This window comes from Myotis nattereri (genome assembly GCF_964212035.1).
Source record: "Myotis nattereri genome assembly, chromosome: X".
Classification (NCBI taxonomy): domain Eukaryota; kingdom Metazoa; phylum Chordata; class Mammalia; order Chiroptera; family Vespertilionidae; genus Myotis; species Myotis nattereri.
In genome coordinates, this window is record NC_138078.1 from 39,223,074 (window position 1) to 39,241,726 (window position 18,653).

The window sequence follows — 18,653 nt, forward strand, 5'->3', positions numbered from 1 at the left end:
AAAGGGTAATATGCCTCCCGGCACCGGGATCAGCGTGACAGGTGGCAGCGCCCAAACCCCCTGATCTCCCTGCGGCTCTGTGTGTGACAGGGTGCAGCGCCCTAACCCCCTGATCGGCCCTGCTCTGTGGGTGATAGAGGGCGGCGCCCCAACCCCCCCCCCCCCCGCCCCCCACGGGCCCTGCTCTGTGTGTGACGGGGTACAGCCATAACCTCCCCATCGGCCTTGCCCTGAGTGTGACAGTGGAGGCACCCCAACCCCCTGATCGGCCCTGCTCTGTGGATGATAGAGGGCGACGCCCCAACCCCCTGATCCGCCCTGCTCTGTGTGTGACAGGGGGCGGTGCCCCAACCCCCCTGATGGGCCCTGTTCTGTGAGTGACAGTGGGGTGCTCCTCAACCCCCTGATCATCCCTGCTCTGTGTGTGACAGGGTACGGAGCCCCAACCCCCCTGATGGGCCCTGCTCTGTGCATGACAGGGGGCAGCGCCCCAACCCCCTGATCTGCCCTGCTCTGTGTGTGACAGGGGGTGGTGCCCCAACTCCCCTATTGGTCCTACTCTGTGCGTGACGGCGGGAGCTCCTCAACCCCCTGATCGGCCCTGCTCTGTGCGTGACAGGGGGAGCTCCCCAACCCCCTGATCAACCCTGCTCTGTGTGTGACAGGGTACGGAGCCCCAACCCCCCTGATGGGCCCTGCTCTGTGCATGACAGGGGACAGCGCCCCAACCCCCTGATCCGCCCTGCTCTGTGCGTGATGGGGTGGCGCCACAACTTCCCTATCGACTCTGCCTTGAGTGTGACAGGGGGCTGTGCCCCAACCCCCCAATTGGCCGTACCCTGAGCGTGACTAGGGGTGGCATCACAACCTCCAGATCCGCCCTGCTCTGTGCATGATAGGGGGCGGCGCCCCAACTCCCTAATCGGCCCTGCTCTGAGCCCGACCAGGGGCTGCACCTAGGGATTGGGCCTGCCCTCTGCCACCTGGGAGCAGGCCTAAGCCAGCAGGTCGTTATCTCCCGAGGGTTCCCAGACTACGAGAGGGCACAGGCCGGGCTGAGGGAACCCCTCTACCCCCCCGAGTGCACAAATTTTTGTGCACCGGGCCTCTAGTAGTATAATAATCAAAGCTAGGAAATGAGCATTGATTGATACAGTGCTATTAAGTGAACCAAGTATTGGCAAATTATACCAGTAGGCTAAATCCGACCTTCTGCCTGTTTTTTTAATAAATAAAGGTATATTGCTATACAGTCATACTTATTCAGTTACTTCTTTCAAAGTTGATTAAAGATGAGTCGTTGCAAAAGAGACTATATAGCCAAAATGTTGAAAATATTTACCATCAGACTTTTCACATAAATTGTTTTCTGACCTCTGAAATAAAATATAGATCTTTCCCCATTAATGAATGTCCTTTTTGTACTTCAATATTTTTTCATTAGATTGAGGTTATTATACATTCTGACAAGAATACCACACAAATGATATTGAATCCTTCTCATTGTATCATACCAAGGGTATATGATGATAGGATGTCTTATTACTGATATTGTTAACCTTTATAATGTAGTTAAATTGGTGTCTGCTTGGTTTTTCCACTGAAAAAATATTTCCTATTCATATTTAATGAATATCATATGGGGAAATATTTTGAGACTAGGCAAATTTGTTTCTCATCATACTTAAGCTCACTAATTTTTGCATCCTTCTTGCCTGGAGCAATTATTACAGTGGTGTTTTGTCTATTGGTGATTTTCTATTTCTTTCGTTGCTTCTACCTTTAGTAATTTTAAGGAAGAGCTGTCTGTTTTACCCCATTATTTTTATCCCATTACTTAACATTAATAGGGACTTAAGATATTTATTTTATTCTATGAGTTATAATCCAATTGTTCACTGTGTTGCTCAAATTGTTCCAGGTTTGGCTCATGGGATCTCCTTTAAGTTGGATCATGTGTCATTTTAATATGCCTCCTTCATTTTCTGAGCACTGCTTTATTTTCTGGCACCAAATAATATTCCAGACTCATTTTGTATAGTCCCTGCTTGGCTTCCTGAAGCCAAAAAGATGAGTATTCTCCCGGGGTTTTAGGTGTCTGTGTCATAGTGGCAATTTTAGTGCAGAAAAAGAAAATTTTGGTGCAAAAAATAAATCAGGGATTCCCTTATATTCTTGTGATATGTAGAGACCAGCTTTCTTTCCCAGTGTTGTGGCTAGAAATGTTGTTCTCCTAGAAATGGGTTTTATTTTCTTTTTTTAAAAAATTTATTTTTATTGATTTCAGAGAGGAAGAGAGAGGGAGAGAGAGAGAGAAACATCGATGATGAGAGAGAATCATTGATTGGCTGCCTCCTGTGCACCCCACACTGGGGATCAGGCCCACAACCTGGGCATGTGCCCTTGACCAGAGTTGAACCCGGTTCCCTTCAGTCCACAGGTTGACGCTCTAGCCCAGCCGTGGGCAAACTACGGCCCGCGGGCCAGATCCGGCCCGTTTGAAATGAATAAAACTATTGAAAAAAAAAAGACCGTACCCTTTTATGTAATGATGTTTACTTTGAATTTATATTAGTTCACACAAACATTCCATCCATGCTTTTGTTCCGGCCCTCCGGTCCAGTTTAAGAACCCATTGTGGCCCTCGAGTCAAAAAGTTTGCCCACCCCTGCTCTAGCCACTGAGCAAAACCGGCTAGGGCTGGAAATGGGGTTTTCTGTGTAGTTTTGCAATTCAGCCTGCCTGCCTGTCTCAAAAACAGGAAAGAAAGGAGGGGGGTGGGAAATGACACTCAACAGCTACCTGCCAAACTGAAAGTTTTATAGGGATCATTATTTAAGTTTTGTTTGTTTTTTTAATCGTCACCTGAGGATACGTTTTTATTGATTTTTAGAGAGAGAGGAAGAGAGAGAAACATCTACATCTATTGGTTGCCTCCTGTACGTGTCCAGACTGGGGATTGAAGCCACAGTCTTGGTATGTTCCCTGACAGGGAATCTAACTTGCAACCTTTTGGTCTATGAAACGATGTTCCAACCAACTGAGCTACCTGACCAGGGTCATTTTTCAAGTTTTTTCCCCCCTAATTTTATCTTTACTATTTAAAGTATTACAATTATCCCCCTCTTTTCCCATTAACCCCCTCTTCTCCCAACTCTGGTCCCTTGTCTTTGCCCCCACTACTGTCTGTGTCCATGGGTTATGCCTTTATGCCATATAAGCTCTTTGGTTGATCTCTCCCCCCACCCTTCCCTCTGAGGATCCTCAGTCTTTTGCATGCTTCCATGCCTCTGGATCAGTTTTGTTTGTCAGTTTATTTTGATCATTATATTCCACATACAAGTGAGATCATATGATACTTGTCTTTCCCTGACTGGCTTATTTTGCTTAGGATAGCATTCTCCAGGTTCCTCTATGCTGTCTCAAAGGGTAAGAGATCCCTCTTTTGTATAGCTTCATAGTATTCCATTGTGTAAATGCACCACAACTTTTTTATCCACTCACTTATTGACGGGCACTTGTTCTGGTTCCAGAGCTTAGCTATTGTAAATAGTGCTGCTATTAAGTTTTGATTTGTCCCCAATCTGTCTGCTATTGTTTTCTTTTCAGACTCCTTATGTCATTGTTTTTTTCATCAATACATTGTTTTTAACTGAACTCCATAGTTTACATAAGAATTCACATTTTGGGTCCTATATTCTCTGGGTTTTGACAAATATATAATGACATGTGTGCCCCGTTAATAATCATACAGAACAATTTCACTGCCCTAAGATGCCCTGTGCTCCACCTGTTCATCCCTCCCACAGCCCTGGCAACCACCGAGATTTTTGCTTTTTTTAAAAAATTGTTTTTAGTCTTTATTGTTGAAAGTATTGCATATATCCCGCCCACCCCCCACCACATTGACCTCTTCTAACCCACCTCCATCTCTGCTGGAGTCCAACCCCAGCAGGTCCAGGGGTCCCCAAAGGTGTGGATGGAGTCGGCGAAGAAGGAATGACACAGAGACAGCGTTCAGTTGATCAGCAGCCTAGCCAGGATCTCTAGCCAAGTTCTGGTCAGGATCTCCAGTGAAGTTCTGGTTCGGATCTCCAGCCAGGTTCTGTGTCCATGTTCTCTTGCTAGGTTCTCCAGGTTCTCCAGCCAGGTTCTGTAGCCATGTTCCCTTGCTAGGTACTCCAGCCAGGTTCTGTCGCCATGTTCCCTCGCTAGGTTTTCCAGTCAGGTTCTGTCCAGGTTCTCCAGCCAGGTTCAGTCACCAGGTTCTAGTCAGATTCTCTTGCCATGTTCTATCCAGGTTCTGTAGCCAGGTTCTGTCTCTAGGTTCTTCAGCGAGGTTCTCTCGCTAGGTTCTGTCTCTAGGTTCTGAGGCCAGTTTCTGTCCAGGATCTTTTGCCATGTTCTCTCCAGCGAAGTTCTTCTGTCTCTAGGTTCTGTGTAGGTTCTGTCTTCTAAGTTCTGTCTTCTAAGTTCTGTGTCTTGCTATCTTGTTACATCTGTATTTATACCAGTTGATTCAATCCTCTCAATCTCTATTACAAAGGTTAGGGTGTTTCTTATCTCCATTCCAGGGAGTAAAGATTATGTAGCTTAAGCATGATTGTAGTTAAAGTGATTAACTACCCGCCTGGCACTTAGTTAAGGAGTTTCATCCCCTCCCTAACTTCAGGGAAAAATCCCTACCTGGGGAAACAACCTTTCTCGGAGAGGTGACCTTGGTTAAAACACATAGTGCCAAGAAGGTGAGCAAACATATTAAGAACAGTATGCCATATATGCCAGGTCCTTTGAAACAGCAAGGATGGACCGGCTCCCGGCACATCTCTTGCCCCAGGCCTTCACCATCCTATTGTCTGTGTCCATGGATTATGCATATATGTATGCAAGTTCTATGGTTGATCTCTTTTCCCTCCCATCCACCTCTTTCTTCCCTCTGAGATTCCAGTCTGTTGCATGCTTCTATGTATCTGGATCTATTTTGTTCATCAGTTTATTTTGTTCATTAGATTCCACATATGAGTGAGATCATGTGATACTTGTCTTTCTCTGACTGGCTTATTTCACTTAGCATTACACTCTCCAGGTCCCTCCGTGCTGTTCTGAGGGTAAGAGATCCTTCTTTTTCACTACTGCATAATATTCCATGGTATAAATGTACCACACCTTTTTTATCCACTCATCTACTGATGGGCACTTGGGCAGTATCCAGATCTTAGCTATTGTAAATTGTGCTGCTATGAACATAGGGGTGCATACATTCTTTCTGATTGGTGTTTTAGGTTTCTTAGGCTATATTCCTAGAAGTGGGATCAGTGGGTCAAGTGGCAGTTCCATATTTAATTTTTTGAGGCAAGTCCATACTGTTTTTCACAGTGGCTGCACCAGTCTGTATTCCCACCAGCAGTGTATTAGGGTTCCCTTTTCTCCACATCCTCACCAGCACTTATCATTTGGTGATTTGTTGATGGTATCCATTCTGACTGGTGTGAGGTGATACCTCATTGTCATTTTAATTTGCATCTCTCTGATGATCAGTGAGCATTTTTTTCTCATGTCTCTTAGTCATCTGTATGCCCTTTTTGGAGAAGTGTCTGTTTAGGTCTTTTGCTAATTTGTTAATTGCATTGTTTGTCTTCCTTTTTTTAAATTGTATTAGTTCCCTATATATTTTGGATATTGATTCTTTATCAGATATATTATTGGCAAATATGTTCTCCCATACATTGGGCTCCCTTTTCATTTTGTTGGGGTTTTTTTTTTGTTTGTTTGTTTTTAGCTTTTTTTTTTTTAATGTAGTCCCATTTATTTATTTTCTCCTTAGTTTCCATTGTCCTAGAAGATGTATTGGTAAACATATTGCTATAAGAGATGCCTGAGATTTTGTCACCTATGGTTTCTTCTACGATTTTTGTGGTTTCACTACTTACATTTAAGTATTTTTATGTATTTTGAGTTTACACTTGTGTAAATTGGTGGTCTAGTTTCATTTTTTTGTATGTATCTGTCCAATTTTCCCAACACTATTGAAGAGACTGTCTTGACTCCCTTGTATGCTCTTGCCTTCTTTGTCAAATATTTTTTTTAATATATTTTACTGATTCTTTACAGAGAGGAAGGGAGAGGGATACAGAGTTAGAAACATCAATGAGAGAGAAACATCGATTCAGCTGCCTCTTGCACGCCCCCCTCTGGGGATGTGCCCGCAACCTAGGCACATGCCCTTGACTGGAATCGAACCCTGGACCCTTCAGTCTGCAGGTCGACACTCTATCTACTGAGCCAAACCAGTCAGGGCTGTCAAATATTATTGATCGTAATAGCTTGGGTTGATTTCTGGAATCTGTTCTGGTCCATTCATCTATATGTCTGTTCTTGTGTCAGTAGCAGTCTGTTTTAATTACAGTGGCTATGTAGTATGACTTGAAATCTGGTATTGTAATCCTTCCATCTTTGTTCTTCTTTCTCAAGATTGCTGTGGCTTTTTGGGGTCTTTCTTGGTTCCATATAAATTTTAGGAGTATTTGTTTTAGATCTGTGAAATATATCATTGGTAATTTAAAAGGGATTGAATTGAATCTATACATTGCTTTGGGTAATATGGACATTTTAATGATGTTAATTCTACCAATCCGTGAAAATGATATATTCTTCCATTTTTAGTATCTTCCTCTATCTCTTTTTTCAACATCCTGTAGTTTTCCGAGTACAAGTCTTTTACCTACTCGGTTAAGTTTATTCCTAAGCATATTAATTTTTTTTTGTTGCAATGGTAAGTGGGATTGTTTGTTTAGTTTTTCTTTCTGAGAGTCATTATTGGTATGTATAAATGCCATCAATTTCTGGATGTTATTTTTGTACCCTGCTACTCTGCCAAACTCATTTATTAAATACTAGAGGTCCGGTGCACAAAAATTTGTGCACTGGTGGTGGGGGGGGAGTGTCCCTCAGCCCCACTTGTGCCCTCTCACAGTCTGGGACCCCTCGGGAGATAATGACCTGCTGGCTTAGGCCCGCTCCCGAGTGGCAGAGGGCAGGCCCAATTCCTAGGTGCAGCCCCTGGTCGGGCTCAGAGCAGGGCCGACTGGGGAGTTGGGGCGCCACCCCCTGTAATGCACAGAGCAGGGCAGATCGGGAGGTTGCGATGCCACCCCCAGTCACGCTTAGGGTAGGGTCGATTGGAGGGTTGGGTGCCGCCCCCTGTCACACTCAAGGCAGGGTCGATGGGGAGGCTGCGGCGCTATCCCCTGTCACGTACAGAGCAGGGCCAATCAGGGGGTTGGGGCGCTGCACCCTGTCACACACAGAGCAGGGCCAATCAGGGGGTTGGGGAGCTCCCCCTTATCAGGCACAGAGCAGGGCCGATCAGGGGGTTGGGGTGCCTTCCCCTGTCACACACAGAGCTGCAGGGTGATTAGGGGGTTTGAGCGCTGCCCCCTGTCATGCTGCTCCAGGGGCCAGGAGGCCTTGGGGCTCCGCTGATCCCTTTTCTGGGAGGCCTCTCGGCTCTGCTTGACACCGGGTCAGTGAGGCCTCGCTGCTCCACTGATCCCGGTGCCAGGGGGCCTCGCGGCTCCGCTGATCCCAGTGCTGGGAGGCCTCGTGGCTCCGCTTGACACCGGGGCAGTGAGGCCTCGCTGCTCCGTTGATCCCGATGCTGGGAGGCCTTGCGGCTCCGCTGATCCCAGTGCCTGGAGGCCTCACGGCTCCGCCTGACACAGGGGCAGTGAGGCCTCGCTGCTCCACTGATCCCGGTGCCAGGAGGCCTCGCGGCTCTGCTGATCCCAGTGCCGGGAGGCCTCGCGGGTCCACTGATCCTGGGGCATGAGGCCTTGCGGCTCTGCTGCTCCTGGGTTCGGGAGGCCTCGCGGCTCCGCTGATCCCGGTGCTGGGAGGCATATTACCCTTTTACTATATAGGATAGAGGCCTGGTGCACGGGTCGGTGCTGGCTGGTTTGCCCTGAAGGGTGTTCCGGATCAGGGTAGGGGTCCCGCTTGGGTGCCTGGCCAGCCTGGATGAGGGGATGATGGCTGTTTGCAGCTGGTCACACCCCCTTCAGGGTGGGGGTCCCCACTGGGGTCCCTGGCCAGTGTGGGTGAGGGGCTGAGGGCCGTTTTCAGGCTGGTGGGTGATTGAAGCTCCCAATCTCTCCTTTTTTTTCTTTATTTTTTATTCTGGGATTTATTTACCTTCTATGGTTGTCACTGGAACTGAGAGCCAGCTTTAGCTCTGAGGCTAGGCTCCAGCTCTGAGACCTCCGCTGCTGAAAGCAGGTATCTGGGTTTATTTGGGTTCTATAATTGAAACACTGTTGCAGCTCTAGCTCGGCCGGCTGGCTGAAAGCATGGGGTTTGTTTAGCTTCTGTAATTGCAACATTGTTTCTTAGAGTGCAAGTTCAGAGCCCAGCAGCGGCAGGCTGGGAACCTTGGCTTCCTCCTTCACTGGAGCAAGCAAGCAAGCCTCCTTTGTGCTTCAGCTGCCTGGCTGCCAGCCGCCATCTTGGTTGGCAGTTAATTTGCATATCACCCTGATTAGCCAATTGGAAGTGTGTTGGAGGTATGGTTAATTACCATGTTTGTATATTATTAGATAGGATAGCATTTTTTGGGTGCAGTCTTTAGGTTTTTCTGTGTACATTACGTCATCTGTGAATAATGAGAGTTTCACTTTCTCCTTTTTAATTGGATGCCTTTTATTTCTTTTCCTTGTCTGATTGCTGTGGCTAGGACTTCCAGTAGTATGCGTAATAAGATTGGTAAAAGTAGACATCGTGTCTTGTTCCTGTTCTTAGGGTAAATTGTATTAGTTTTTGCGCATTGAATATGATGTTGGCTGTAGGTTTGTCATAGATAGCTTTCATTATGTTGAGGTATGATCCCTCTATTCCCACTTGCTGTGAGTTTTTATAAAAATGGGTGTTGGATTTTATCAAATGCTTTTTCTGAATCAATGGATATGATCATGTGATTTTTGTCTTTCAGTTTTTTTATGTGATTTGTGTATATTGTATCAGCCTTGCATCCCTGGAATAAATCTCACTTAGTTCTGGTGTATGATATTTTTAATATATTGATGGATCTGATTTGCTAATATTTTGTTGAGGATTTTAGCACCAGGGTCTGCTTTTCCTAGCCCTGGTTCCTGGATTAGATCAGGCAAAGCCTCAAAGCTTCCTGAGATCTGCCTGTGCTCGCAGTCTGATTTTTATGAGCTGTGACTATTCTCAGGCTATGTACTACAGGGTGGGGGGAGAGGTCTTCCAACAGGGTGGGGCAACTGACTCCCCCTCAGGCACAACCCACCTGGATAGCAAAGTTATGACCTGGTGAGGGAATGATTCAGCACAGGAAACCAGGGTGGCTGCCCTCTGAGCTACAACCTCAGAGCCCCCAATTCTGGCTTTTGCTCACACAGCTGCAGTCTGCTCTGCCCTCTTTCTGTCAGAGCCCAAGGTGATTGGCTGCACAGTAAATTCTATGCATTGGTCCTTTAAAGGGTGCCTGCCTTTCCAGTTGTCTCTTGCTGGCAGACAGTAACTCTGCTGCATTTGACAGCAGGATGTGGGCACCTTTCTCTATTTTCGTACACGGGGCTGGGGAGCCCATCTTGGGTTTTCAGTCCCCAGAGTTCCCAGTGAGAACCCCCCACACCTGAGGTATCTCTCTAGAACCTCACCTACTGTCTGTGGAGCCCGGCTAGCCCTTTTTGTGCCTCTGTACTTCCTATCAGTCTCTGTGTGGTCTCCACTTTTTGTCTTTGGTTGTCAGTGTTCTCTTCAGCTAGTCTTTAGTTGAATTTTCAGGGTGGTTCTGTATTTTAATTGTGTTTCCAGTTTGGTCCTGGGAGAGTGTTAGTGTAGCTTCCACTTATTCCACTGCCATTTTGGAATCTCATCATCAAATAATTTTTTTTCCTTATGTCATTTCTTTATGTATTCTGTCCATAATTTTTTGTTCTCATAAATGGCAGAGTCTGTACTCCATCATGGCCAGTCTACTGTGCTTGTTTTGAATAATCAGAATTATTTTATTTTACTTTATTTTTCTTTGATAATTAGGTATATATTTTATTGACAGGTAAATTCTTATTTTTAAAATTCATATATAGTTAATACTAATATTTCTATGTAGAACCATAGTTTTATAATTATAGTTGGAATAGCTTTGAATTATTTTTATAAATACCATTTGAATCATTAACTGATCTAATGTTTATGATGTAGCACCAGTAATGTACATATTATAGATATTCTCACAGTGGTCTTATTGTGAAGTTGTTGACAAATTAAGTGAATTATATTTGCATTGGGAAGTATTTAGAAACTTTATATATTTTTTTGTTCAAGTGAGCAGTGAAGATTCTGAAGATTCGGATTTTCAGGAATCAGGAGTTAGTGAAGAAGTTAGTGAATCTGAAGATGAACAACGGCCCAGAACAAGGTAAATATTAAATTTTATATATAAAATCATCTATATCTATAAAAGGCTAATATGCTAAGTGTCTGACTGTTTGATCATTCAGCCGGTAGCTATGATGTGCACTGACCATCAGGGGGCAGACACTAAGTCCACAGGCATGGAAATATGGAACAGACTGATGAATCTCAGAGGGAAGGGGGGATAGGGTCGGGTCGGAAGAGATTAATCAAAGATCTTATATGCATACTAGAGGCCCAGTGCATGGATTCATACACCGGTGGGGTCCCTCGGCTTGGCCTGTGGGGATCGGGCCGATTCCATGCCCTGGTCCTCTGACATCCCCCGAGGGGTACCAAATTGAGAGAGGGCGCAGGCCAGGCCGAGGGACCCCACCGGTGCACGGATTACACCAGGCCTCTAGTATCTCTCTCTGTATAATAGGTAACATTAGCCTAATATGTTAATTGTCCCTCTGACTGTTCAACCAGTCGCTATGACGTGCACTGACCACCAGGGGGGCAGATGCTCTTACCGGTAGTTTAGCTTGCTTCTGGGGCCTGGCTGATCAGGACTGGGCTTGATGGGCCAGACACGCCCTGGAGCCCTCCCGAGGTCCCTCCCCGGCCAGCCAACCTCCTGCAGTCTCTCCCCAGCCTGCCAGCCCTGATCAGGACTGGGCAAGATGGGTTGGACACGCTTTGGAGCCCTCTCGCAGTTCCTCCTGGCCCCAATTGTGCACTGCTTGGGTCCCTCAGCCTGGCCTGTGCCCTCTCGAAATTCAGGACCCCTTGGGGGATGTTAGAGCTGGTTTCTGCCCGATCCCCACAGGCCAGGCCAAGGGACCGGACTGGTGCACAAATCTGTGTACCAGGCCTCTAGTATATATATAATTTAAAAATTTTAGGAATTAATCTTAGTAACTATGTTTATGTTATTTGTAGAAACATTGCTCTTAGTTAACTAAATATTTAATGTTTTGATTTGTACCTAATTGTTGAAATTATTAATTTTTTTGGTATTTTTATTGTAAGCAATATTACAGATGGCTTCCCTTTTTTCCTCTTTTTGCCCACCTTAACCCACCCCCAAATTATTAATTAAAAAGAGTGTACATAAATATGTATAATTGAATTATGTGTGCTAAACAAAGTGAACTGTCAATGTGCAAAAACACTCTTGACTGTAATTTTTCGTTGTGGTGGGGAGTTATAGTAGGAGAGACTGTGGACAGACTACCTCCTGGCTTTACTTTCTTTTTGTATGAGTACCTTGTGCTTTAGTTCTATCATCTGTAAAATGGGCGATTGCAATAGTACTTTTCTTGTTGATTATTGTATGCATTCATTTAAAAGGCTTATAATAGTGCTTACTTGGAAAATAGTGCTCCACGAATAGTAATTATTTTTTTTTAACTAGTGGTACTAGTATAATAGTAATTAACATGTGCTTGTTCTCTCAATTCATAAAGCTACTGATCTAGATTATTAGTTATTTAAAATTTTGCTTTGTAGCATAGTATTTTAGAATAATACTAACAAATCTAAGAATTCTTTATTTCAGAATAATATGATTTTTCTATAACTTATTGAATGGGCAATCTGTTTGTGCTGGTGTGAGTGTGTCTATTTATGTCGACATAGGTGCCAACACTTCTAAATTTTAAAAATGATTCTTCTATAACTTATTGAATGGGCAATCTGTTTGTGCTGGTGTGACTGTGTATATTTATGTCAACATAGGTGCCAACACTTCTAAATTTTAAAACATTTGAGATTTTTCTTTTAGATTTTTGCATGTAATGTTGTGCTTGGAGTATAACAATTTAATATGTTTTAGAGAGATATATAACATAATAGCAGAATGCAATGATAATTTTTTAAAACTGAGATAGAATTCACATAACACTAATTATTTTCAAGTATAGAATATAGTAGGTTTTTATTGTTAACTTTATTATTTATTGTAGACAGAATGACAGATGTCCCCCATTCTCCCTCCTCTTTATTATTGTCTGTTTCCATGGCATATGCATATATGCACATATGTTCTTTGATTAATCTCTTCCTGTATCCCCCAACCTTTTTCCTTCTAAGATCTCTCAGCTTGCTTCTTGCATCCACTCCTCTGGACCCATTTTGTTAGTTTATTTTGTTAATTAGATTCCACATATAAGTGAGATGATTTGATATTTGTCTCTGGCTTATTTCACTTGCATAATCATCTCCAGGTCCATCTATGCTGCTGCAAAGCGTAAGTTACCCTTGTTTTTTACTGCTGCATAATATTGCACTTTCTAAATGTACCACAGCTTTTTTATCCACTCAACTACTGATGGACACTTTGTTTCCAGATCTTAGGTGTTGTAAATTACATTGCTATGAACATACGGGTGCATATATTCTTTCTGATTGGTGTTTCGGAATTCTTAGGACATATTCCCGGAAGTGGGATCTCTGGGTCAAACTGCAGTTCCATTTATAATTTTTTGAGGAAACTCCATACTATTTTCCATAATGGCTGCACCAATTTTATTTACATCAGCAGTGTACTAGGGTTCCCTTTTCTCCACATCCTCCCCACCACTTGTTGTTTGTTGATTTATTGATGGTAGCCATTCTGACAGGTGTGAAGTAATTCCTCATAGTTTTAATATGCATCTATCTGTTGATTAGTGACATTGAGCATTTTTTCATACGTTCATTGGCCATCTGTATGTCCTTTTTGGAGCAGTGTCTATTCAGGTCCTTTGCCCATTCTTAAAATTGTATTGTCTTCTTGGTGTTGAGGTGTATGAGTTTTTTATATATTTTAGAAATTAATCCCTTATTAGATATATCATTGGCAAATATGTTTTCCTATACAGTGGCTTCCCTTTTCATTTTATTGATGCTTTCTTTTGCTGTGCAGAAGCTTTTTAGTTTGATGTAGTCCCATTTGTTTCTTTTTATATTTTTTATTGTTTAAAGTATTACAAATAGTAGTATATATCTCTCCTTTTTCCACATTGACCTCCCCCCAGCCTCCCCCACCCCTTGGCACATGCCCTCACCTCCCTAGAGTCTTCATCCCTTGGTTATGCCTATGTGCACGAATACAAGTCCTTTGGTTGATCTCTCCCCCCGCCTGCCTTTCCGCTGAAGTTTGACAGTCTGTTTGATGCTTCTTTGTCTCTGTATCTATTTTTGTTCATCAGTTTATGATGTTCATTATATTCCACAAAGGAGTGAGATCATGTACCACAATTTTTTAATCTACTCATCTGCTGATGGGCACTTAGGCTGTTTCCAGATCGTAGCTATGGTAAATTGTGCCGCTATGAACATAGGGGTGCATATATCCTTTCTGATTGGTGTTTCTAGTTTCTTGGGATATATAGTCCTAGAAGTGGGATCACTGGGTCAAATGGGAGTTCCATTTTTAGTTTATTGAGGAAACTTCATACTGTTCTCCACAGTGGCTGCACCAGTCTGCATTCCCACCAGCAGTGCCCGAGGGTTCCTTTTTCTCTGCATCCTTGCTAGCACTTGTCGTTTGTTGATTTGTTGATGATAGCCATTCTGACAGGTGTGAGATGGTACCTCATTGTCTTTTTGATTTGCATCTCTCAAATAATTAGTGACTTTGAGCATGTTTTCATATGTTTCTTGGCCTTCCTTATGTCTTCTTTCAAAAGTATCTATTTAGGTCCGTTGCCCATTTTTTGATTGGGTTGTTTATCTTCCTTGTGTTAAGTTGTATGAGTTCCCTGTAAATGTTGAAGATTAAACCCTTATCAGTGATAACATTGGCAAATATGTTCTCCCATGCAGTGGGCTTTCTTGTTGTTTTGTTGATGATTTGTTATGTTTTCTTGATGAATTTTATGTTTATTAATCATAATGCCCATCTTTGTCTTTTGTTACCTTTTTGTCTGTTATCAGTACTCCTACTCCCACTTTTTTCTAGATACCATTTTCTTAAAGTGTCATTTTCTACCTTAGCTTTGAGCCAATGTTTGTGTTTGGAGCTGAGATGAGTCTACTGTAGGCAGCATACACTTGGGTCTTATTTTTAAATCCATCCTGCTACAGTGTGCCTTTTTTGGGTGAGTTCAGTCCTTTTACATTTTGGAATATTATTGATGTATGAGAACTTTCTCTATCCATTTTATCTTTTGTTTTCTTATTTCTCTGTATCTCCATTGTTTATTTTCCCCTTGTACTATTTGTATTTTAGTTTGGTTGTAGTGTACGATTTTTGACCCTCAGTTTTCCGTTTCTCTCTCTCTCTCTCTCTCTCTCTCTCTCTCTCTCTCTCTCTCTCTCTCTCTCTCATTTTTAAATTATTTTGTTTTGTTAATCCTCACCCAAAGATACCCTCTCTATTGATTTTTATTTTATTTTTAATTGTTTTATTGCTTAAAGTATTACAAAGAGTATTATATATGTCTCCTTTTTTTTTCCTCCCCCCCCCCCCCCCCCGTGCTTTTTAAGAGAGAGTGCAAGAGAGGGGAGAGACAGAGTGAGATAAACATTGATTTCTTGCCTCTCAGGCATGCCCCAACTCATGGCCGGGGATCGAGCCTGCAAGTGAGGTATGTGAACTTGACCAGAATTGAATGTGAGACCCTTCAGTCCTCAAACTGATGCTCTAACCCAGGGGTGGGCAAACGTTTTGACTCAAGGGCCACAATGGGTTCTTAAACTGGACCGGAGGGCCGGAACAAAAGCATGGATGGAGTGTTTGTGTGAACTAATATAAATTCAAAGTAAACATCATTACATAAAAGAGTACGGTCTTTTTTTTTTTTTTTTTTTTTTTTAGTTTTATTCATTTCAAACGGGCCGGATCCAGCCCATGGGCCGTAGTTTGCCCACGGCTGCTCTAACCACTGGGAAAAACTAGCTATGGCCATTTTTCTTTTTTTATAGTTACATGTCTCAATTCTTGATTTTTGTTTTGTCGTTACCATTAGGTTTATATAAAATCCTTTTATATATACAGTAGTCTTCTTTTCTTCTAATTCCATCTCATCTCCATTTGCCTATGAAAGTTCAGTCTTTTTCATCCTCCACTTTTATGGTTTTGTTCTCATAAATTATCCCATTTATGTTGTGTGTTCATTTGAGTCTTTTCAAAAAAATATTTTACCCCATTTTAACTTTTATGCTATATTTAAGTGTTTAATACCCTATTCTGAAATAGAGTTGCCATTTTTTTCTTCTGTCTGTCTATATGTCAACTTATAGTTTTGTATTGTCTTTTTGCTTCCAGTAAAACTGGTCCTTTCAATATTTCTTATAATGCACATCTTGTGGTGGTAAATTCCCTTAGCTTTTGTCTGGAGAAGTCTTTTAAAAAATAAATTTTTATTGATTACAGAGAAAAGGGGAGAGGGAGAGAGAGATAGAAACATCAATGATGAGAGAGAATTATTGACTGGCTGTCTCCTGCATGTTCCACACCGGGAATTGAGCCCTGATCAGCATTGAACCATGACCTCCTGGTTCATAGATTGACGCTCAACCATTGAGCCATGCCGGCCAGGCTGGAGACATATTTATTTCTCCTTCATATCTAAAGGAAAACTTTGCTAGATACATTGTTTTTTTGCTGTTGATTTCTCTCCTTTAGTATTTCAGTATTTGGTTTCAGAGTCTCCTATCTTGTAAGGTTTCTTCTGAGAAATCCGATGATAATCTAATGGAATTTTTTTAATACGTGGCAGTCTTTTCCCCCTGATAATCTTGGGAAATCTTTCATAGTCATTAACTTTGGACAGTTTTAATACATGGAATGCATCGTTTCTTGGAGAAAGTGGGTTTTTTTGTTTGCTTGTTTTTATACTGAGATAATTAGGTGTTGTGTTAATCCCTTGGATTTGAGGTTTTAGGTTTCTATAAGTTTGAGAAGTCTCCATCAATTATTTATTTGAATAGGCTCTCTGTTCCCTTCTCTTTCTCTTCTCTTTCTGCTATATCCATTATTTTTATAATCCTATTTCTAATAGAGTCATATAATTTTCTTAGAGTTGATTTATTTTTTGTTAACTCTTCTCTTCTTCCACCTGAGTCATTTTTAGATGTCTAACTTTAAGATCACTCATTCTTTCTTCCATATGGTTTGAACTCTCTAATTCATTCTTCATCTCATTTATTGATTTCTTCAGTTCCAGAATTTCTATTTGATTCCTTTTCATAGTTTCAATCTTTAAAGAATGCCTTTTGTTCATCAGTTTTATTCCTGTGCTCATTGAACTGCATTTCTGTTTTCCTCTATCTCATTCAGTTTATTCAGAACCACAATCTTGAATTTTCTGTCACTTAAATCTGTCTTCCATGTCTTTTAGTTTGTTTTCTGGAGACTTTTAATTAATTTCTGAACTACCTTGTCAACTTGGTTATTCATAATACTTGATGGGTTTTTCACTGCCTTGTTATTTGATATTTTAAAATCTTTTTAGATATTTTTTAAAAAACAATTTAGCAGATTCATACGTAGAAGTCTTTCTCTTGTTTATTACTCTTTCTCTTGTGGATCTCAGTGGGCAGTGTCTCATTAGGAATGGAAAATGCTGTAATGTTGAGCATCTTTTCATGTGTTTTTATCATCTCTGAGTTAGATGAGATATATTTATGTCCCTTGGGCATCTCTCAGTTCCAAAAGGTGCAAGGAAGTTCCACTTTTTTGTTTCCTTTCTGCAGAATTATCTGGGAGTTGGGCAGCTTCCTTCTGACCTTGTTGAGCTGATCAGGGAAGAGGGGGTAGGGCAAGTGTGAGTAGAAATGCTATGAAATTTCCTACCATTTTAAGTGTGACTCTTGGTTAGGTGTTTGCTTGCTACAGTTTTTTAACTGGTTTCTGAGTTCTCACAAAGTTAATTTTTAACACATATTGTTGCTTATTCTTTGTTTGTGTGGGAGAACAACAGCCTGGAGTTTCTTAGTCCACCATCTTGCTGAGGTCACCTGGTATTTCATTACTTTTAGTGGGTGAATAATATGCCATTGTATTAATACCACATTTTGTTTCTCCATTCATCTGTAGGTAGATGCTTGGGTTGTTCCCATTTTTTTTTACCATTATGAATAATCCATGCTATGAACATTTGTGTAAATTTTTGCATAGTTATATGTTTTCATATGCATTCATAGGAATATACCTATGAGTGGAATTATTTGGTGATATGGTAACACTGTGCCTAATTTCTAAGTAATTACCAAACTGTTTACCATAATGGCTTACCATTTTACATTCACTCAGTGCATCAGGGTTCCAATTTCTCCACATCCTCACCAGCATTTGTCATTTTTTTTAATTTGCTTAGAGCCAACCTACTGGTGTGTGGTGGCAACTCATGATTTTCATTTGCTTTTCCCAAATGACTAATGCTGTTGAGTAATTTTTCATGTGCTTACTGGTGATTTGCATATCCCATTTGAAGAAACATTTATAAAAATTCTTCTCCAAATTTTTAATGTAACTGTCTTTTTATATAGTCTGGATATAAGACCCATACCCAGATGTATGATTTGCCAATATTTTCTCCCATTCTGTGGATTATCTTTTTACTTTCTTAAGAGTATCCACTTACGCACAAAAAATTTTAATTTTTTATGAAGTCCAGTTTACCAGTTTTTTTGGTTGCTTGTGCTTTTGATGACACATCTAAGAATCCATTGCCTAATTAAAGGTCACAAAGATTTATGGTGGTGTTTTATTTTTTTTGTATGGTGGTATTTTCTTTCACAAGTTTTGTAGTTTAAGTTCTTACATCTAGAACTGTGATCCTTTCTTTATAATATCTTTGAAATTTTATATAAATGATCTAGTTTTGTATGTTTAGATGGTTCTCAAATTTTCTATTATAGATACTGTTGTAAAAATATTTGTGTACTCACCCAGATAGATATTTAGAAATATTTTTATTTAACACTTGTGATAACACACATACACACAGGCACACATTTACAAACACATATTTTTGTATGTATTCACACATTGGTCTGATTATTTCCTTGGAGTATATTCCTAAAAGTGACATTGTTGGGTCAAAGTTGTACAATTTTAAGACTTATCAGACATATTTTAAACTTCTTATAGAAGCCAAATTTCTACTCCCAGCAGAAGGTGTAAGTAGCCATTTCTTCAATCTTCCAGAATTAAAACAATTAACAGTTTTTTAGCTGTAATGTATATTTTGGGGGACTTGGATTCACTTTGAGTTAATTTTTGTAAATGGTACAAAATTGGG

The 18,653-nt window shown here is 41.4% G+C and overlaps 1 protein-coding gene across 1 annotated transcript in view; it reads left to right on the forward strand.

The window, feature by feature from the left end:
• ATRX (ATRX chromatin remodeler) overlaps positions 1–18,653 on the forward strand; it is a 274,911-nt gene that overhangs the window by 120,186 nt on the left and 136,072 nt on the right. Inside the window, exon 14 of the mRNA XM_081080786.1 lies at positions 10,348–10,441. Within this exon, the coding sequence (XP_080936912.1) occupies positions 10,348–10,441 (94 nt within the window). The remainder of the gene's footprint in view (positions 1–10,347; positions 10,442–18,653) is intronic.